Genomic DNA, 21,910 nt, shown 5'->3' with positions numbered 1-21,910 from the left:
TATTAATTAAAATAATCTATGTACTCGTTGCAATTTTTTTTTTTTGAGAATATATAGAACGCAGATCACTCTTGAAATTGTTCTTTGAAATATAAGATTCATAATAACTTTTTTTTAACGTTAAATATTAATTAATTAGAAAAACTTCAGATAACTACATGATTGATCCATTTATTGTTATTACACAAAATAATACTTTCGCATTAGAAATATTAATATCAGAATAAAACGAAGAAGATAAACAATTAAAAAAGACTCACCTGAAAATAAGAAGTAAATTTTTAAATTTTAGATTTGAATATATTAGAATTCTATTCTTCAGAACATTGTTATATCACCATTATCACTGTTAATTTTTTAATTTTCATCCAAATGTTCAGTTCTAAATATTTGTCAAAGATTAATATTTTTGAAAACAATTGATGAAACAAAAATTATACAATTATACAATTATACAATATAAACAATTATATGCAATTATAATACAATTATAATACTTACATAAAACACTGCATATCACTTTCAATTTATAACATTATAATTCTTATGTTAACAAAAGAATTTATAAGATATAATAATAATAATATATAATATATATTTTAATAAAAACGATAAATACTTACTATCGTTTATTTTCTACTTACAATAAATTCCTGTTCGCATATACTTACAATTATTACAAATAATATTTCTTCTTTCGCTTAATCTATAAGTAACGAATATTGATAAAACTTTCATTATTACATCAATAATGTGAATTCAATATTTTCAACAAGAAAATAAAGCCCTCTGATGAATCCAATTTATATAACATCTATTTATACACAATATTAAAGGCCTCTTTCCTAAATTATCATAACAATAAACATATCAGTTCATTTATTCAATCACAATGCAATATCAATAAATAAAAAAAAAAGAAGGAATAAAAGAAATCGATAATTAAAATAATAATTAAAAGAAATTAATATTTTCTTTACAACTTATCAGTTTTTGTGTTAATTGATGTTTCAAAAACGAGGCTTTGTATTTAAACACAATTATGAAAATCTCGCAATTATAATTGAGCAATTATCGTTGCATACGTTTTAACAAGCAACTATTTTTAGGACATTTATAACACTTGTGCATCATATGTTGTTTTTCTTTGACATGAACTCACGATCCGTGCATTCGTACATCTTTCCACTGTTGTCGTGCAAATCATATCAACGACTCCTTCCTTCTGAATATCTTGGGACAGTAATTGCACGTAAAACTCTGTTCGTTGCTTGTGCTTCTTGATGTTATTCGTGTACTTTGAAATATACAATAATTTTTTTGAAACTCTTCAAAAATGGTCTTTTGAGATTCATTGTTGGAATGTCGTTCTTCTAACCAAGTGTGTCAAGTGTAAAGATATTTGAATAGAAAGACATGGATGGTTTTTTGTTCTATCTATGTTTCTTGTAATTGAGATTCGATAAATTGTCGTTCAGATGTTTCTTCTTGTACTTCATTCTTGATGCAAATGTTTGTCGAATCCTCTTCCAGTTTCTTTTGTACTGTCTCCTCGACAAGCAAGAGAAAGCATTTATCGACCTTTTGCACCACTAGGCAAGTTTGCACAAAAGGATCGCGTGGTAACCGCCTAAAAATAGAAAAGAACTATGTTAATCGGAGGAAGAATATCGTAGTGATTTATTTATTTCATGGAGAACATACGGAGTATCGATATCTCCTAGGAGAGAAATTAACGTCTTCTCTTCTTATGGAGGGGTTGTCTTAGTGGCGCTGAAAATTGTTAGAGTTTTTGTTTTTTTTTTTACTGAAAAGAAATTAAGAAAACGATTAAAATAATTAGATCTATAATTATATATTAAAGATACCTGTTGTAAGTAATTACAATTGGTTTAGTCTTTATTATATACGACAGACATGAAATGTAAAATTAATTATAATTAATTATAAATATGAAAGAAATGATGTTGAAAGTTGGATTTTGATATGTATTAAGCGATTAATTATTTCTTTTTTTTTTCTCCACTAAAAAGAAAAATAATGAATTAGTAGAATGTAACAAACTAATAATAAGAAGGTTACTCTTAATTTAAAAAATTATTTTTCTGTACATTATTTCTTAATGATACAATTCGTAAAAACTATTTTACATAATCTTATACATAAGAAATATATATATATATATGTGTATCTATATATTTCTTTTTTTCAAATTTACAAGTAAATATAAATTTTTTTTTTTCGTAAGAATAAATCAATATCTATATTACAATTTTCACGTTACACTTATGCTCATATAAAAGTTATTTTTACGTGCATTTTCTTGATACAAATTTCAATATAATATATTGTATTATTAACTTTACATGTTCGTCAATTTTTAGCGTTTCTTGATTGAAACTTTATAGCAAGTTTTTTTACGCCAAAAAATTTTTCATATCATTTATATCATTTCATATGTTATCATATGAATCATTCTATTCTATACAATATATTAGTTTGTTAAACAAATCATCGAAAACAAAGAATATTAAACATGTATCAATAATTTAAATATCGAATTTTTAAACAAATTCGTTAAAAAGAAATTAATAATTAATATTAAAATATTAACATTTCTATTATCACAAAGCTTATGATAATGATTTTAAAAATTGTTCAAGCGAAATGATTAATCTTTTTAAGGAAACAATATTTCCAAGACTATACACAAAAATATCACTTTTATTTCGCTTGAATCGACACACACAAAGTTGGATTAAAACAAGCTAGCTTTAAATTTATTAAAAAATTACGCTTACAATTTCTTCCAACAAAAGATGTGATGTTAGAAGCAAATAATTTGATATTTTTATAAGCGAGCAGGAGAAGAAAACGGGAAAAATTGTATGAACAAAATATGTACAATTAATTATTAATTACGGATCAATGATTTCTTTCATCGATAGAAAAAGAATAATTTAAATATCTTATATAAAATGATCCGGAATTCCTAAAAAAAAAAAAAAACACTCTACTATACAACTCGTTACAATTTGATCGATAATAATAATTAATAAATTCGTTGTGTATCTAAAAATATCTCTAAGATTATCTTGCAATTGTATCTTGTATCATTACTTTTCAAACATTTACCAACATCCAGTCAAATTTATTTTTCTCAAGATTAAAAAAAAAAAAAAAAGAACAACTTACGTTATCACGTAGACTGATGAACACGACTGTCGCAGTCTGTCGACCTAATACTTCTAGTACGATCCCACAAAAAACTTCTTATTAACCTCCCTCAAAAATTGAACGACCTAATGGAACACAATTAGTTTCACAGGGAAACGCTTCAACGCTCGAAGAGAATAAAGTTTCTTCACTCGAACAAACATCGTTAACCAACAACCAAAATCGATGCTCCCGTTCACCTTCATACTTTTCACCTTCTAACTTTAACATTAGACAGAGAGAGAAAAAAAAAGAAGAAAAAAAAAAATAAGAAAGAAAAAAAAAGAGGGGGAAAAAAAGAGAGAGAATGTACATTGTCCACCTGGATTTTGTTGCATTTACTTGCCGCTCTTGTTCACGATTATTTTGTCCTGTACACCGTGAAGCAGGTTCGTTATTTTGATCGGTGGGGGAGGCGGATGCACCCCCGGATGCTTCCTGCGATGCAGCATCATGGGCGACCTCTGCGTGAAGCTCTGCCCGCATATGTCGCAAACGTAGGGTCGTTCGCCGACGTGCGTCAACAGATGGATCTTCTGCGAGCTCAGACACCCGAATGTCTTGCCGCAAATCGCGCACAAATAAGATTTCTCCCCTGAATGAGTCCTCAGATGCTTGGTGAGGCCGTATTTGCTCTTGAACTCCATCCCGCATTGCTCGCAAACGTACTTGATCTTGTGCAGTTCCATGTGACTGTCGAGATTCTTCTGCGTCTTGAACTTCTTCTTGCAGGTCTGGCATTGAAACTTCTTCACCTTCGTCTTGTGCTTGTAATGTTTGTGGAAGTAGAGGGAGCTTTTGCTCGGATAAGAGGAGCCGCATATGTCGCACACGCAAGACTCCGTGTCGTGGTCCTTCACGTGGGTCGTGTAATCCGACTGCACCTTGAACATCTTCCCGCATTGCTCGCACTTGTAATTGTAATCCTCCGTGTGCTTTCTGATGTAATGGATCTTGAGATAGGGTTTGGTGCGCGCTTTGAAGTCGCACAGGCTGCACGCGTGCAAATTGACAGGCTCGTCGTGTACCTCCATGTGCCTGGACAGGTGAGCCGTCGTTTTGAACCCTTTCGAGCAAACGGCGCACTTGTGCGGCCTCGAGTTGCTGTGCTTGAACATGTGCCTGGTGTGCTTGCTCTTACGGTCGAACGTTGCGTAACAGATCTCGCATGTGTGCACCTTCTTCTTTGGAACTTGTTTGCTCGATTTGCTCTTCTCCTGTTCCTGCCTCTTTCGAAAGTCCAACGGCGCGTCGTCGAGATCGTCGAACGGGTCGTCCGTGCTCGCGTTATCCTTCGTTTTCTCTTCCGATTGGTTGTTGTTGTTCTTCGTTTTCCCCGATTCCACGATTTCGCCTTTCGACGACGATTGGGCGTTCGCCTCTCCGTTCGGATTCGGTTCCTTCATCATGAACACGCTCAGCGACGTTGGTATCCGAAAGTAATTATCTTCTAGCTTTACTATCAGAAAAGTTGGAGCGAGTGGGTCTAGCGCATTGTACCTAGAAAACCATAAAGCTAGTCAATCGATTATGTTTTTTTGGGATCAGGTGTGTGAGAGGATAAGGTGATTTGTCTTTTCTCTCTTTTTTTTTTTATTATTTCTTTTTATTATTATTATTATTTCTTTTTTATTTTTTTTTGACTTTTGCTAAACCGAGCACGAGAACATGCACCTGGAATATGTTTAAGATTTCTTAAAAATTGAGTTTGCTCTTCCTTTAGAACCCTGGATTGTGCGATAAGATTTCTCGAATGTGTGTTTCTATTATATTCGTTGTGTTTCAAAGACGCATTACACATGTATTAATTACACTATAGAAAAAAAAGAATATTGAATATTATTTTTAGTATAGTATAATAGTAATAATGGAAGATGAAAGGATAATAATCATGTATATTTATGGTATAATTATTGTATAAAATTGGAGTATTTTTGTGGGAGTATTTATTAATATAACAATAAAATTTGACTTTGATAAACTCAATGTGTCTTCTTCTTCCTGTAATATTGAAGAATAATTTGAATTACCAAAATCTCAAATTTATCTGTTAGGATAAATATTTTTTAATACGTCAACAAATTTTGAATCTTTTAACTATTAATTTAAAGTTCTATGATCTATTAAGTAATACATAAATTAAAATAATTTGTAATAAGAAAAGTTAACTTATTTTTTTGTATATGTTGAAATTAATAATTCTCACGACTTTATTTCTAAAGATAATAATTTGAATATTATACAAATGTACAAAAATATTCTTCATTATTATTACAAAAATATATATGTATATGATAATATTATAATTTAATTCAAATTCAACTTATTATAAATAATTTTGCAATCTTTAAAAATATTTTCCAACTTATTTATAATCTTACATTATATATTAATAAGCAACATTTTCATTTATCATTTGAATTGTTATTATTTGTTTATTTTATAATAAATATTCTTTTGTATTGTTCAATTAACTTAGATTGTAAAGAATATATTGTAAAATAAAAAGTTTAAAAAATATCTTTGCACATGTTTTAGTTAATCTTTTCTTTTTTAAATATATACTTGTCAATATGAATCAAACAATTTTTTAAATTTCTTTATAACCATGGATAAACTAAATCACTTACATTAATAATTTCAAATTGTCTTCTAAAATACTTTATATTGTTCCCAAAAAAGCAGTATCTCAATTATTTGAAACCACATTCCAAGACTCAATTCGCAAAGAACGTGATTTCAAATCATAATCTCGCGTCCAAGATGCAGCTTTTGTTGATTTGTAGTTTTTCCAAATAAAAAATCCCAATTCAGCAATCTGCGGATGTATCGTATTGCAACGGCGGAAATGATGATATTTTCTGTGTCTCAAAAGGTTAGAACGCTGAGTAAAATCTTCCTCGCAAATATCGCATTTATTAAAAATTACTGCTGAAAGGAAACGCTTTTTGTCACAAGATACAGGTCAAAATCTTCACGCACCATGCTTGAATCTTTTGTGATTCATTGATTCATGTGTTCCATATTCTTTGCTACAATTCTCATTTAAAACCTTTCTCGTGGAGTCTCAAATAATTGTTTAATCTACTTCTGTGAAGGAATTGCTTGCGGCACAAGTGGCAAGTATGAAAGTATTTTATTTCTTTGTCATGTTTCTGATGCCTACACTCGTGTATCTTCACATTCTTTACTTTTTACTTCCCGCAGAATCGACAAATCTGTAACTCTGAAGTGTGCAATCTCTTCATGTGATGAGTCAAGTTTGTCTTCAATTTGTAGCTACAATGCTCGCATATGTATTTCGATTCGTACTTGCCATAGAGTCGCATATTGTGCTTCTTCAAGCTGTCGTTCTTGTATTTCACATGATAAATATTGCACTCGAAGAAATAATCCGATCGATGGATCATCTTGTGTTCCTTTAAAGCTCGAGCTGTGTGACATGTTCTCTTACACATGTCGCATTTATACGGTTTTCTATGCACATAAATTACGTGATTCTCAATCTTCTTTGCGTAATCGAACCACTTTTCGCAAAACGGATAAGTATTTCTGATATTATTCGATACTTGATCTACCTCGACGTCGTCCATCTTGAAATAATTGATTCGATTTCTCCTCTTTTTAACGAGGCTGTTTAAAAATTTATTTTTAAAATTTTTAAATTTCTCGTAGAATCTTGTAAATTTTTAGAACTCGTAATGTGAATGAAGAGACTTTGTTTTTATGATTCTTCCAGATGAATTTCTAATTTTGTGGAATTCGTCCATGGAATTTGATTCGATATTTTTGATGTTTTATCATCTTTTTCCTGATTTTATAAATCAACTTTTGTTAAACAATAAGACGAATTTCTTTCTGGATTTCTTTGCTGTTTTGAGTTAGCTTCTCCTCTGAAACAACGATATTATGTGTCAGTATGTGAAAAAAATGTGATTTATTATTATTATTTATGGAATACAAAGTAATTATAATTCTAATAAAGTTTTAAAATTTGTTTGATCTAAAAGAACAAAACTTTGAATATTCGTAAAAAAAAAAAAAAATTAATTTACGTATTAGTTGAATATAATATTATCCTTTCTTAAAATAAAAATAATCAAGTATGTATTGATAAAAAATATATGAAAATATGATTTACATAACATTTAATATAATGAAATATGTAACTTACTTTTACGTTATTTAATATACACTATATTAAATCAACTGAAATATTTAAATATCAATATTTTCACGTTATTTGCGTGAAATCATCAAATGGATGATCACTTTTGTATTTCGACACATGATAAATTAAAAATTTATTAAAAATATATTAAATTCAGAATAATCAACAACTTAAAAAATATTACATCTCAAATCGTTTAACCAAAACAATTTAGAATAACTTAAACGGATATTTTTATAATTTTCTATAAATTTTTATTACAAAATAGTATTCAATTAAAATACTAAATAAAATATTAATATTTAATAAAGTATTAGGTTAACAAAGGAACGTTAATACGTTTCTAATAAGTATACATGTAAATAAGTATACATACTTATAACTTTTATATATAAATCTTCAAATATCTATTCATTATCAAATTTGAAATAAAATTCTTTGTATATAAAAAAGAAATCAAAATCAGTCTCAAGAATAGAATATTTCACAAATGTTGAATTTCAATTTTAACAATGAAACGATAAAATCAATCAATATTAACGTAACGATTCTTGACACATACGTTGGTATGTTCAATTACCATATCACAAAGATCTTACATCTTTTTCCAAACTTTGTACTACAATAACTATTCAGAAGCACCGTGTATTTTCAAAGTGTATCCATTTCTCTTCACGTTTCTCGATAAATTCTTTAAAACAAAATTAACACAACAATACAGTTGCACGTTATAGATACGTTAACAAGTCAAGCACTCGAAAGTTGTTCCAATATCTTCCTAGCAGTATCCGCAATAGGAGTAGGATCTGTTAAAGGAGGAAGAGGTCCAGGATGAGTCTTTCGGTGTCTCAGAACACTGGATCTTTGCGTGAAATCTTCTCCACAAATGTCACATTTATACGGTCTGATCCCGGCATGGGTGAGCACGTGTTGATAAAAATTGCTGGTGCTGTTGAAAGCTTTCTCGCAAATAGGGCAGGTGGCGCCAGGTCTGTGTTTAGTGCTCTTATGGCTGCCGAGCGCGAATGGCGAAGAGAAAATTTCGTCGCAAAGTGTACACTTGAATCCGTCTTTGTGCATGAGTAAATGGTTGTCCAAATTGTTGCGAGTCGTGAATTTTTTTGGACAAAGATCACAACTGTATTTGTAAACGACTTTCTTGGCCGCCCTGTCGTGCTGCCACTCGTGATGCGTGATATTTTTCACTACCTTGCCACATATTTTACAAATATGGGCGATTCCCATGTGTATCTTCTCGATATGGACACTCAGATCCAGTTTCAATTTGAAACGTTTCCCGCAATAATCGCACATGAATTTTGGATCAACGTTGCTGTGCACACGGATCTGATGATACTTTAAACCTATCTTACGTTTGTACTTTAAGTGACACATGGAACATTGTAAGTAAGAATCATCTTCGTGCGATTTCTTGTGTTCTTCCAATGATAATTTCGACGGATAACATTTGTTACACTTGTCGCAAGGATACGTCTTCTCGTGAAACTTGCGCACATGCCTTTGCATCATGTTCTCGCTCTTGAATACTTTTTGACACACCGGGCAAATGTTCTTCAGAGTTTCTAATATTTGATCCGTCTCTTCTTTCTGGCACTCTTGGATAGATACTATTTGCGATTTTATATCTCCCTCCTCTTCCTTATCTTTCGTTAAATTTTTCGTTGCTTCTTCCAATGAAGAGTATTGCACATTATTCTTAACGTCTGACGTTACTTCGTCACTTATTCTAGTTTCATTCTCGTTTGATATTCGTTCATCTTTTTTTTCCTCATTTTTGACAGGTTTATTTGCACTATTGACCAATATCACTTTATTTTCGACTTTCGATGGCTGGCGCAAATTTAACCCAGATCTGATAGGCACCATCACTTTTTTAATATTGTACGATACAACACCATTCGAGTCACGAATGGGTACAAGGACACTTTTAATCACGTTCAATCCAGAGGCGTCTCTCGTTTCAATAGGCATGAGAATATTTTTAATCTCGTTAGTCACCGGATCTGGGATTGCAAGCAATATCTGCGTCGTCGAATTTATGCACAAATCATTCTGCGCTCTTTCAATTGGATCATCCTTCATCGTTTTCACGGACGATGATAAATCGCTGTCAACACCTTTTAAGGAAACACGATTGTCAACGATATTCCTGTTCGAAATTAAATCAACGTTAACTCCATTCAATGATGAATCATTCGTTAAATTGTTTTCATTTTTCCTCACCGTCTCTGGTTTATCATTAATCTTGTTACAATTTCTTAACACTTTTCTAGGCAACTTATTCTTTAATTCTTTATCACACTCGAACGGCAATCTTTGATCAATCTTTGTCCGATCCGGAGTATTCGATCTGGGACATAACGCAACCAATCGTTGCATCGAGTCTAGTTCCTTGGACCTTTCCATCATCGTCGAATTCCTGAAACATCGATTCGTTTAATCAGTGGTAGAAGAGTTAATGAAAATAATTGAACAAAAAAATAGTTGGAAATTGGGTAGATCTGGTTGCAAAACAGTCAAATTCTGTAACAGTAAATAATCTTGTTTATTTTATTACTCATTTCTCTTGGAAGATCTTAACGAAAAAATTAAGGAAAGTGATCGAATGGATGCAAAAATTGTGCAACGCATTGTGTTTAACAATTATTAAAAATTGATTTAATCAAAGAAACAGATAATCCTATACATATTAATAAATGCAACGAATATAAATTCGAAATTAACAAATTTATAGTGCCACTTAAATTATTAAAATTTGTCTTTCGCATATATTCATCCAATCTTCAACAATCGACGCGATACTCACAAATGCACAGGTAACACAGGATTTCATATTCTCTATTTTGCATTGCTCCCTTCGTATTTTCGTAAGAATTATATTTTACAAATATCATTCTTTCTTCTGGTTATTATCAATTTAACTTTTAACAATTTCTCTTTAATATCTTAAAGATATTTATCTCATCGCATAAACTATATAATCTTAACATATATTAGTCTTGTACAAAACGTGGGTTTACACAGTTGTTTGAGTATTGTTGCTGGTAACGATGAAATTTCGTATGATTAGAAAAAAAAAAAAAAGAAAAAGAAAAATAATTTATAAATTTTTTAGAGGAGATAATAATGCACGATAATACTATAAATCTTTGAACCCTCTTCCGCAAGCCATCGAATCAGAGGCAACTTTCTCTTTTTCTGAATTAAAAACAAAAATATCATCACGTATAAATAAAATTAATATAGAAAAGAGAAATGTGAAAATCAACATTATACAAAACTTGATGGCTTGATTCTAAATAACAAAAAAAAAAAAAAGATAGAAATGAAACAAAATATGAATACAATTTTTCCTATTTTCCACTTTTGCTTTACTACTTTTTACTTTTCATTTTTCCAATCGTTAAATTAAAAAAAAAAAAACTTCAAATTTATGGAAAAATCTCAAATTTTAGCAACATTTTCTCTTAGCCAAACTAATGCTCGTTATTTTCAGGATTGGTGAGCAACAGGGGAGGGGGAGAAGAAGGAGGAGGAGGAGGAGGAAGAGGAGGATGATTTTCTGGATGATTTTTACGGCGATGCGACATCATGCTCCCCCTCTGAGTGAAACTTTGCCCGCAGAAGTCGCACGCGTACGGTTTCTCACCAGTGTGGATCAATCTGTGCATTCTAAGGGAAGCGGATCTGGCGAACGTCTTCAGGCATACTTTGCACTGATACGGCCGTTCGCCGGTGTGCTTCCGGAGATGCAGCTTCAACAAGTAATTCGTGGTGAAATTCTTGTCGCACTGGTTGCACGCGTAAGTCTGGGAATGGAGGGCCACGTGATTTCGAAGATTGTACTCGGAGGTGAAGGTTTTCCCGCAAGCGTCGCACTTGTGCTGCTTAACCTCCGTCTGATTGAGCAACACGTGCTGATAGAAATCGCTTCTCGACTGGAATCTTTTCTGGCAAAGGGTTCGCAGCATGTCCGTTCCCACGTTCGAGGCTTTGTGCTTCATCAGCAAGTGGTTCTCCAACGTGTTCCAAGCTTTGAATTTCCTAGGGCAGAGGGTGCAACAATAGGGATAGACGATCTCCTTGTTCTCCTGATGCTTGGTCTCGTGGTGGGCGATATTCTTCACCGCCATTCCGCAGAATCTGCAGATGTAGGTGGCGTTCATGTGAGACCTGTCTATGTGAAGGGCAAGGTCCAACTTCAGTTTGAACCTCTTCCCGCAACTGTCGCAGACGAATTTCGGGTCTATGTCGGTGTGCTCGCGGATCCTGTGATGCTTCAACCCCGTCAACGTTTTGTACTGCATCTGGCAGACGGGGCAACGATGGAAGTAGAGCACCTCGTGCGTTTTTCGATGCTCCTCGAGGGCCAGATCCGAGAAGTAACCTTTGTGACACTTGTCGCAATTGTACGGCTTCTTATGGGTTTTCAAGGCGTGCTTCTGCATTTGGTCCTCGTCCTTGAAACACTTCTCGCAGAACGGACAAACGTTCCTCAATGTGTCCAATATCTCGTCCACTTCCCCCTTCAAATCCGTTTTCGATCCCTTCCCGTCAACTCCTCGCATCCTCTCCTCCAACAACGTCTCCTTCCGCTCCCCCTCCTCTTCGCTCCTCTTCCGTTTCCTCTCGTTTCCTCCTCCCTTGCAATTCGACCTTAGCTTGTCCTTAGCTTGACCCGCCGCCAATCTGCTCTCGCACTTCCTCCGACGCAAACTCAATTCCGGCTTGATAGGCACCATTACCTTCTTAAGCTCGTAAGACACCAACCCGTCGTCTCCCTCGAACGGTATAAGCACGCTCTTGATCACGTTCAATCCTGTCTCGTCCCTGACTTCAACGGGGACCAACATATTCCTCACCTCCTTGGTCACCGGATCCCTGACAGGCACCAAAACAGTTTTCACCGAGTCGACTACCATCGCCTCGTCCAACACTCCTCTCCTCCCTAAATAATCACTCGTCACGTTCAATTCATTTCTCTCCACGGTCCAATCGTCACGCTCCAATTTGATTTTCAATCCTGAATCCTGAACACCGGCCACTCGATCGTTTCTATCCTGGTCCAAGCAAGTTGACCTCCTGAAACATCCATTCGTTTAGTCAGAACGTAAGTTTCCGTGGATCGGAACGACGCTAAGTTTGCACGAAACAGAAAGAGAGAGAGAGAGAGAAAGATAGAGAGAGAGAAAGGAAAGGAAGAGAAGAATCGAGAAGATATCGGTGGTGATAGATCTGCTTCCTTCTCGTTTATTCAGAGAGCAATTCCTGTCGATGATCGAACTTTTATAAATATACGCTGTTTTATATGTGTCGAACAGATGTGAGGAGAGAGAAAAAGAGAAAAAAAAAAAAAAGAAAAAAAAGGCGAGGAATCAGATGCGGGTAAAATAACAATAAGTAGTATGAGTACAATAATGTATATAGTGAGAACAATCGAGCGATTTCTGAAAAGGATTTAATTAAAGGAACAAAGAATTCAGTACAAGCAATGAATGCCATGTCGAACATTGCACTGAAACAATTCGATTTCTCATGTGGTTAATGTGTGAATTTACAGTCAGTGTCTACTTACATTAGTAAAATTGTCACAGCTTCTAGAACAACCGACGAAAACTCACGGGAAAAAAAAAAAAAAACTCGCTTCCATTCTCACGCTAATTTCTTACTTTCTCTCCCACTCTCTCATTCTCGTTTTTTTTTCTTTTCTTTCTTTCTTTCTTTCTTTCTTTCTTTTTTTTTCTTCTTCATCATCGATAGATAATTCGTAAGGCTCGATTCACACTTAATCCGATCTATTTATCATTATATATATATATTTATATATATATAACCGCCAATGTGTATTATTTTTCACTCCTTTCTAAACGATGAATTCACAATCGTTTCAATTACACTGTACTTTTTTACACCAATCGACCATCAGATCAACCTTTCGCTTAAGTACATTTTTTCATTTTATGTACATATTCATTTTCTCTCGGTAATAATCAACTTGAATATTTTTTTTTCTTTTTTTTTTTTTTTTTTTTTTTTTAATATCACTAACGAAGCAATTTTTGTTAGTCAATCTTCGAGTCATCAATTATTATTACTATTATTATTATTATTATTATTATTATTATTATTATTATTATAGAAGCTTCATCGTTTCCCGCGATTTTTTTTTTTCTTTCTTTTTTTTCCTTTCCCCCAGAATGCTGTACAATAATTCGAGATTTTTTTAAACAGATTATAGACAAGATAAACGCTACGGGGCTAAAAAAACAGCAACGTCGAAACGTTGTTATTATATATCGGTAAAGTAATAAAATTGCGAGGCGCACGATTTCTTCCCCCTTTTTTGCTTCAAAACTTCAGATTTATAAAGAATAAAGCAGCTTTTTTTTATTCTGAATTATAAAAATATCGTTATAAATGATCCACTTGCTCGTTGTTCAACGCGGGAACGACAAACAATATTACCCATTATTATCGACCATGTACAAAAAAACGCTCATATTCCGTGTGTTGAACTTACTTAAATATGCGGACTTAATTAGCGGAAACGAAAAAAAAGGAAAAGAAACTTATATTAAAAAAAAAAAAAAAAAAAAAAAAAGCGCAAATGGAATCAAAAGCTTAACGTAAAAGAGATTCATTCGACGTGGAAAGCGGAATTCCCTTGAGGGAAAAACGAAAATCCATCCATCGAGCAAATATATCCTGAAATATATTAAACATTCGGACAAGTTCGATCGGTTTCGATCCTAAATCCCCTTCCTTCCTTCCTTCCTTCCTTCCTTCCTTCCTTCCTTTTTTCCTTGCATCGTTGCTGCGCCCAGAAACGCTATGACTTCTCCTTGGCGAGTCTGGTGAGCGGTAGAGGAGGGGGTGGTGGATGATTTCCAGGATGCTTCTTGTGATGCACCATCAAGCTGCTCCTCTGCGTAAAGCTCTGGCCGCATATGTTGCACACGTACGGCCTCTCCCCGGTGTGGGTGAGTTTGTGGACCCTGAGCGCGGGCGACCTGGCGAAAGCTTTCGGGCAGAACGGGCACTGGTACGGTTTCTCCCCAGTGTGCCTCCGGCAGTGAAGCTTGAGGGCGTAGTTGGTCGCGAATTTCTGGCCGCATTCCGCGCACAGGAACATCTGGGAGTGGAGGTTCAAGTGGCTGCGCAACTCCTGCTCGGTGGCGAAGCTTCTCTTGTTGCAGATGTTGCACTGGAACGCCTTCGGCGTGCTCATCTTGATCCCGTGCATCACCCGTTTGTGGGAGACCAGGTACGATCTCTGCGAGTAACCGTTCCCGCAGAACTCGCAGATGAACGCCTTGGTCTCGAGATGGCTCGTCTTGTGATCCTCCAGATCGTAGTTGGACATGAAACCCTTGTCGCACTGGTCGCAACGATAACGATAATCCCTCTCGTGGACGCGCCTGTGGTGCATCCTCAACGAGATCTTGTTATTAGTTGTGAACCCGCATATCTCGCACGTGTACTTGATATCTCGATGGATCCGCCTGTGATTGCATATCTCCGAGGAACGTTTGAATGCTTTGCCGCAAGTGGAGCATATGTAGGGCCGCGCGTCACTGTGCTTCACCATGTGACGCTTGTAATCCCTGTGCTTGGCGAACTCCAGCTCGCACACGGAGCACGTGTAACGCTTTCGGCACTCCTCGTCGTCCTCGAACCCGCGCCACCTCGTCCCTATCTTTCTCATTCCCGTGTTTCGCCCGTGCACGTCGCCCGTGTCTACAGGGCGGCACGCGTTCGTGGGGGGGGCGGTGGTGGTGGTATCGATAGATGGCCGAGGAGGAGGAGGATCTTCGCAGGACAATTCGCAGTACGCGTGCGGATCCGGCGGAGATGGAAGCGGTTCTAGTTCCGATTCCAAGACCTCGATGGTCCTCTCACTGCTGGCTTCGGATTTCACGTCCCAATCTACGTTCCCGAGATCTCTGCAATCAACAACGTCATTTTTCAAACATTTTATACGTGCTCATTTTTTTCATTTCGCTCGCCGATAACTTCTTCCAGATCGCTACAGACGATTTTTTTCGTTTTAAAGGCGTGTGTGTCTTTTTGTAATCGTTCTCTTTGCTAACGAGGAAATATATAAATATATATATGTATAATATATATATATATATATATATATATATATATATATATATATATGATCGTGAAGGGGAAACGATCGAATCGATCTGCTCGAAGCGAGCAATCGAAAAAAGGCATGAGAAGTTGTTCGATTGAAGCGAAAAATCGCCACGCACGGATTTGTTCTTTTTTTTTCTTTTTTTTTTTTTTCTCCCAATGGATTATCGTTCTTTTATTAAACGTATAATAACGAGTATCAATATTCGTAACTAACATGGAACTTGTAGTGCTCTCTCGCCACTTTCGTTGCTACTGAAATTGACCATTTACTTTTATTTTTCGACGGTAATATTTTATTAAAAAAAAAAAAAGAAAAAAAATTGTTTCCGATAATTATATCACTTTTATAAAGTGAGTTTCAGCGATGCATTCAAATATAAACATTTGAAATTATACAGACGGAACTGTATAATTATTAAGTATAAAATTCTAATTATATTAACTCGTTTTCCTCGTTTGCATCAATTTTTTTTTCTTTCTTTCTTTCTTTTTTTTAGATACAAAGGTGTAAGAAAGTAGCAAGGAATTCTTAGACAAAGATAAATAATAATATCAGATCGTATATACTTCAGTAACAGCGAAAGCGTTAATCGAAACGTAGAAATTGTTTGCTGTACAACACATGAATTTTTGAAAACTGGTTATAACAGCTAACAGAGACGAAAGAGAGCGACTCGAATCGAGAAAATAAAAATAATATTGCCTTACGAGGAGACCATTGTTCTTAAACGCTATTGAAAAAAACGCTATAAAGAATTTCAAAAAGAATCATCGAACATCGTAACAATGAACAAATAATACAATTTCAGTCGCAAATGCAATGGTTGATTACACGATTGACAAAAGTATGCATCGTGAGCGTATATGTGTAAAAAAAGAAAAATGAAAAAAGAAAAAAAAAAAAAAAAAAAAAAAGAAAGAAACAAAAAAAAAGAAGAAGAAGAAGATTCATTTGATCGATTTCGTACGGCTTCTTTAATTTCTTAATCTTCATTGGTCGAGATTAATCCATGATCACACACTTCTTTCGTTTCATCGTCGTTTCTTGCGCAATCATAAATGTTCCCCCAGTGTTATCAGCACCAGACTGATTATCAGCTCGAGTCTCGAAGACAACAACACTGTTGGATGCTACTCTCGAGAGTTCTAACCCTCTACGACGACGACGACGACGACGACGACGAAGAAGGCACTACTCGCGTTTACACGCAGGTCGACTTCTGATGGGCCGTCAGGTTGCCCTGGCACGAGAAGCCACGGTTGCAGATCTGGCACACGTACGGCCGTTCCCCCGTGTGACCCCGCCTATGGATGGTCAACGTCGACCTCTGCGAGAAAGCTTTCGGGCACTGGTCGCACTTGTACGGCTTCTCCCCCGTGTGCACCCTCCTGTGCATCCTCAGATTCTCCGAATCCGTGAAACCTTTTCCGCAGATGTCGCACACGTACGGTTTCTCCCCCGTGTGGATGCGCCTGTGCTTCTTCAAATGCTCGGCGCTGCTCAGACTCTTGCCGCAGTAGTCGCACAGGTACAGTTTGGTGGGGTTGTGGCTCTCCTTGTGCCGGAACAATGATCTCTTGGTCGCGAGGACCCGGCCGCAGATGTCGCACGCCGTGCTCGTCACTTTGTTCGCCTTCATCTCCGGGTGCATGCGCCTGCAATGGGCGGACAATTGTCGCCTCAGATAGAAGGCGGTGCCGCACAACTGGCAGGCGAAAGGCTTGTCCCCTGAGTGTATGTTGTAATGCTCCTGGAGATCGATCGCTTTGCGGAAACGTTTGTCGCAGTCGTTGCACTGGAACGGTAGATCGTTCTTGTCGGTGTGGCGCAGCATGTGGATGCTGAGCGCTGCCAACACCGTGGTCTCGTAGTCGCACTCCTTGCACATGTAGCTAGGATAGAAGTGGGTCTTCTCGTGCCTGGTCAGATCGCGGAACAGGCGGAACTTCTTGGGGCAGTGTTTGCAGGTCAGATCACCGACCGTGTGCCGCATCAAGTGTTTCTGATAGTTGCTCTTGTGTCTGAACACCTTGTTGCACGTCTTGCACACGAACTCCATCTCGGGCTTCTCCTTCTTCACCTTTATGCTCGAACGATTGTTGGCAACCGTGGACGCGTTGTTGTTCGCCTTCCGCCCCCCACCTTTCCGCCCGTTGTGCTTCTTCATGTGCTTCCGCAAGTTCACGTACGTTCTGAACACTCTCCCGCACTGGTTGCACGTGTTCTTCCGTTTGCTCTTGTGCTCGATCTCGTGGTTGTCGAGCAACGCCTGCGAGGCGAAGAACACGCCGCATAACTTGCAGTGGTACGCGAGGGGAAGATCCTCCTCGTCGATCTCGTCGGCCACCTCTTGCTTGATGAAGCTTTGCTCCGGGTTCAGGGCAACCTGTGGGAAGGACGAGTTGTTGTTTCCTACCCCGTCCGTCTCTCCGCTTTTTACGACCGGCGACGCAGCGTCCACGTCCTTCTTCACCAGCTCGAGCTTCGTCAACATCGCCATCGGGTAATACTCTTCGGGGAAAGGTAGCTGGTTGTACCTGAAATGTAAAAATTCGAAGGGACGCATCAGTATCGGGGATAAGTCCTAAGTTCGATAATCGCGGATCTCTCTCTCTCTCTCTCTCGATTTTTCCGAGAATCGAATAATCTCCTGGCAAACGATCGCTCCGATCATTTTGTGATTCGATCTCGAGCGAATCTTCCCTGAACCAAAAATTGGCAAATGATAGAGAGTTTTTTTTTTCTTATCGATGATAAATAAAAAAATGTTTCTAACAACACCAGTGTTTATAATGTTCAGACGATAGACGTCAAACAAATTCGTTTTATTTAACAAAAGTTGTACATGGAAAACGACGATTAAGTAACTTGGAAAAATATTTTATATATATATATAAGAAATATATAAAAGAAAAGAAAAAAGAGAAAGAAAGAAAGAAAGAAAGAGAAAACGATTTACAACTTCGTTCAGAGATCAGACGATCCTTTTGCTCTCCCTCTCAACTTTTCAACTATATTTTGTACAAGTAAAATGCTGTAATACTGTAAAGAAAAATATATAAACAGGAACGTTATATATATATATATATATATATATATATATATATATATATACACATATATATATCTTTACATATTATTAAAAAGAAGCGGAACTATAAAACGAGATTACATTCTCGATCGTGCGGAATTAAAGAAAATTGTATAAAAATATAACTGAAAAAAAGATTTTCAGATTATTTAACTTTGGCACCGTTAAAAAAATTCCTTCCTTCGATATATTATATTAGAGCCAATTATCGTTGTGTATGTACAAAATTACATCTTTCTATCGATATTACACATTTGATAAAAAATCGAAATAAATTTCTCGATCAGGTAGTAAAGTAGCATCTAAAATTACAACCTTCTTCAAAAAGTTATCCAAATATCCCTGCGAGCTCGAAGAGTTTGTTTCAAACGTTTCAACGTTCTTTTCTTTTCGTTTAAAAAAATGTAAAGCCTTTTCTTTTATTATTATCCACCAACAATATTATAAAAAAAAAAAAAAAAAGTAAAAAAACCTTCGAAAAGGTTTCACTCCGTCTGATTCACAGTGGCAGCGATGTTAGCAGTAACGTTCACTTGAGCGTGCACTTTGTTATGAGCGTTCAAAGACGATCTGGAAACGAACGATTTCGTACAAAACTCGCAATGATACGGCCTTTGGCCCGTGTGATAACGTTTGTGAACGACCAGCGTGGAATGTTGGGTGAACGATTTTCCACACGTGTCGCAGCTGTACGGTTTCTCCCCTGTGTGAGTCCTTTTGTGAACGACCAACGTGCTCCTCTTGCGAAAAGCTTTGCCGCAGATGTCGCAGATCAACAGTTTCTCCCCGCTGTGAAGACGGAGGTGATCTTGGAGCGATCCCTTCGAGGACACCGATTTCCCGCAAAGATGGCAGGTGTGCTTGTTCTCGCCCATGTGGGTCTTCACGTGGAACACCAACGAGTTCTTGTAGACGAACGTCTTCCCGCAAAACTCGCACTGATGCTTCACAGGTTTGAAGTTCGGGTCGTGAAACTTGAGATGTTTCACGAGGCTGTGATTATTGGGGAAAGATTTGTTGCAATTCTGGCACACGTGCTCCTTTGCGCCGTGCTTCACGTTCATGTGACCGTGAAGCTCGGCGTTGGTGAAGAATCCCTTCTTGCAGATCTCGCAATACCTCGTGTACTTCTCGAAATGGCGCCTCTGATGGATGGTGAGCTGGAACGCTTGGACGAACGCGTGGCCGCACACGTCGCACACGAAGTTCTTCTCCCTCGTGTGGATCCTCCTGTGGACGGTCAGTGTGTTGCTCCTTTTGAACGATTTGCCACAAATGTCGCACTGGTACGGCCGGGCGTCGCTGTGCGACACTAGATGCCCCTCGTACAGATTCTTCGTCCTGAAAAGCTTCCTGCATACTTGACACTGATAGAACGTCTGCGCCGAGTGATTCCTCTGCCTCGTCGCGTCCTCCCTCGACACTCTCCCTTTCCACCCCTCCTCCTGCAGGCGCGTGTTTCCTTCAACGTTGGCGAAACGTTGCGAATCTCGATCGAATCTTCGAATCTGATTCGTCGATCGATCCTCCTCTTTCAAGATCGAAAATACTATCACCGATTTTTCCGTGATCATATCTTCTATCGATGGTTCGATCCTCGTAATCGGTGGGGATCTGCGAAGAAAATGAAAAAAAAAACTGCCGTCAATAGCGATTCTTTATTTCGTTCGGTTTAGATCTAACGACAACTTTCGATTCTTTTTCTTTTTTTTATTGTGGAAGGTACTTGTTTTCTTTATTATTATTATTATTATTATTATTGTTATTATTATTATTAAGGAATATTTAGCTTGATTTACATTTGATGAAATATACACTGAACGTATATATGTATATATATATAGTGTAAAGAGCGAAATGATCTTTCGAATTAGTTCTCCTCTTCTTTCTTCTTGGATCGAATCTTGTATGAATACTCGAAATTAAAAAATTGTTTTGTGCAATTGTTATTTACAAAAATGCACAATCTTTTTCTGTATAAATAAAACGAAGTTTCTTGTTGAAATAATATAATAGTTTTTGTCTGGATAAAATGTCTGTATTTCGTTGTTCGTATGAATATATAGTATGAATGTATATATATATATATAATTTTTTATAATATATCGTTTTCTTTTCTTTCCTATTTTTTTCCCCCTTTTTTTTTGGTTAACAAAGATTAATTTATAAACTCGTTGTTCTTTCTGAAAGACATTCACATGATACGAAAATAATTTTCGCGATTAAATAAAAATTACGATACATCTTAACGTTCTAATAAAATTTTTGTACATTTAATAAGAAAAGCGGGTTATTATTTTATTGTATACAAATTTTGTTGTAAAAATTTACTGTATTTTCCAATCTTCTTTTTCGAGATAATCTTTTCCATTATCATATTTCGTATACACCTTAAAAAATACTTTTTAGAAAATAAAAATATAAAAGATGAACACAGAATCATAATATATATATATATATATATATGTATGTATGTATCGCGCATAATACATAAAAAAATAAGTTTATTCGCATAAAGAGATAAATTTTTGCTTATCTGTAATGTGCGTTAACTTGGACGTTGTGTATTTACATGAAAAGTTATACAAATGTATTAAAAGTTAACAAAAAAAATTATTAATTATATGCGTATTACAATATAATTCCTAAAATTGTATCACTACAATGCATAATCGTTTAACCGCATAATAATTGTCTTTGTTATAAGTCCATGATGAATTTAATAAATTTAAATCCATATAAACACAAAATTTATATATGAGTCTTCATGTTTATACTTTTAGTAAATAATTTAGTAAATAATTTGTACATAATTAATTAATTAACAAAATAGATGCTACCATGCTGCAAGTTTTATTCTATTTTTTGTTATATACTTATTATTGTACATAAATCATCCTCTTATTTTTATCATATTGCTAATTGTGTGTGTATATATATATATATATATATATATATATATATATATATATATATATTCCAATTTTTTTATATTACGTTTCCATTAAGAAATTATTAAACAAGAAAATAAAAATATACGCGAACGGTATATAATTTTTATATTTAATTTTGTTAAAATTAATTTCCTTTTTCTTTTTTCTTTTCTAGAATCTCTTTTATATTATGGCACCTTTTATATCGCGAGATTCTAAGATACAATTATTATTATTATTTGTATGTCGGGATTATCTTTATATTGTTAGTAAAAACAATTTTAAATTTGTTTGAGCTATTTAAATATTGATAAATCAGAAGCAGTCTTACT

General features: G+C 35.6%; 5 protein-coding genes and 1 long non-coding RNA gene across 7 annotated transcripts in view; all 6 read right to left on the bottom strand.

Annotated features, from left to right (window-relative positions):
* LOC724604 overlaps positions 1-21,910 on the bottom strand; it is a 62,768-nt gene that overhangs the window by 23,148 nt on the left and 17,710 nt on the right.
* LOC113218715 lies at positions 1,489-2,020 on the bottom strand. Its single transcript, XR_003304508.1, has 3 exons — positions 1,869-2,020; positions 1,705-1,773; positions 1,489-1,630 (listed from the first exon to the last, which is right to left on the bottom strand). It is a non-coding gene; the product is annotated as an uncharacterized LOC113218715 (long non-coding RNA).
* LOC102654889 (zinc finger protein 37) lies at positions 3,196-6,775 on the bottom strand. Its single transcript, XM_006562718.3, has 2 exons — positions 5,847-6,775; positions 3,196-4,716 (listed from the first exon to the last, which is right to left on the bottom strand). Coding segments are annotated over exons 1-2 (1,164 nt in total). The 5' UTR covers positions 5,849-6,775; the 3' UTR covers positions 3,196-3,554.
* LOC102654858 (zinc finger and BTB domain-containing protein 41) lies at positions 7,825-9,816 on the bottom strand. Its single transcript, XM_006562717.3, has 2 exons — positions 9,632-9,816; positions 7,825-9,557 (listed from the first exon to the last, which is right to left on the bottom strand). The coding sequence occupies exons 1-2, from the start codon at positions 9,646-9,648 to the stop codon at positions 8,135-8,137; spliced, it is 1,440 nt and encodes a 479-aa protein (XP_006562780.1). The 5' UTR covers positions 9,649-9,816; the 3' UTR covers positions 7,825-8,134.
* On the bottom strand, positions 10,039-16,657 carry LOC102654773 (zinc finger protein 664). 2 transcript variants are annotated; one of them, XM_006562716.3, is made up of 2 exons: positions 16,522-16,657; positions 10,039-12,490 (listed from the first exon to the last, which is right to left on the bottom strand). In XM_006562716.3, exons 1-2 carry the CDS (start codon positions 16,545-16,547, stop codon positions 10,885-10,887), a joined length of 1,632 nt encoding a protein of 543 aa, XP_006562779.1. In that variant the 5' UTR covers positions 16,548-16,657; the 3' UTR covers positions 10,039-10,884. The 2 variants fall into 2 exon arrangements, with proteins under 2 accessions (XP_006562779.1, XP_006562778.1); XM_006562715.3 differs by lacking the exon at positions 10,039-12,490 and adding an exon at positions 13,585-15,351 and having other exon boundaries at positions 16,522-16,656.
* LOC102655124 (zinc finger protein 135) lies at positions 16,707-18,091 on the bottom strand. Its single transcript, XM_026440043.1, has one exon. The coding sequence runs from the start codon at positions 18,052-18,054 to the stop codon at positions 16,756-16,758; it is 1,299 nt and encodes a 432-aa protein (XP_026295828.1). The 5' UTR covers positions 18,055-18,091; the 3' UTR covers positions 16,707-16,755.

Source organism: Apis mellifera, linkage group LG4, assembly GCF_003254395.2.
Source record: "Apis mellifera strain DH4 linkage group LG4, Amel_HAv3.1, whole genome shotgun sequence".
NCBI lineage: Eukaryota > Metazoa > Arthropoda > Insecta > Hymenoptera > Apidae > Apis > Apis mellifera.
Note: the sequence above shows the minus strand (reverse complement) of the source record. Positions and strands in the feature narration are given on the sequence as shown.

Excerpts from the sequence above, each read along its gene's own strand:
- LOC102654773 (XM_006562716.3), bottom strand. The coding sequence starts at position 16,547 with ATGAAGATTAAGAAATTAAAGAAGCC. Across the intron at positions 12,491-16,521 it reads ATTAAGAAATTAAAGAAGCC|GAGGTCAACTTGCTTGGACC; the intron begins GTACGAAATCGA and ends TGGATGTTTCAG.
- LOC102655124 (XM_026440043.1), bottom strand. The coding sequence starts at position 18,054 with ATGGCGATGTTGACGAAGCTCGAGCTGGTGAAGAAGGACGTGGACGCT.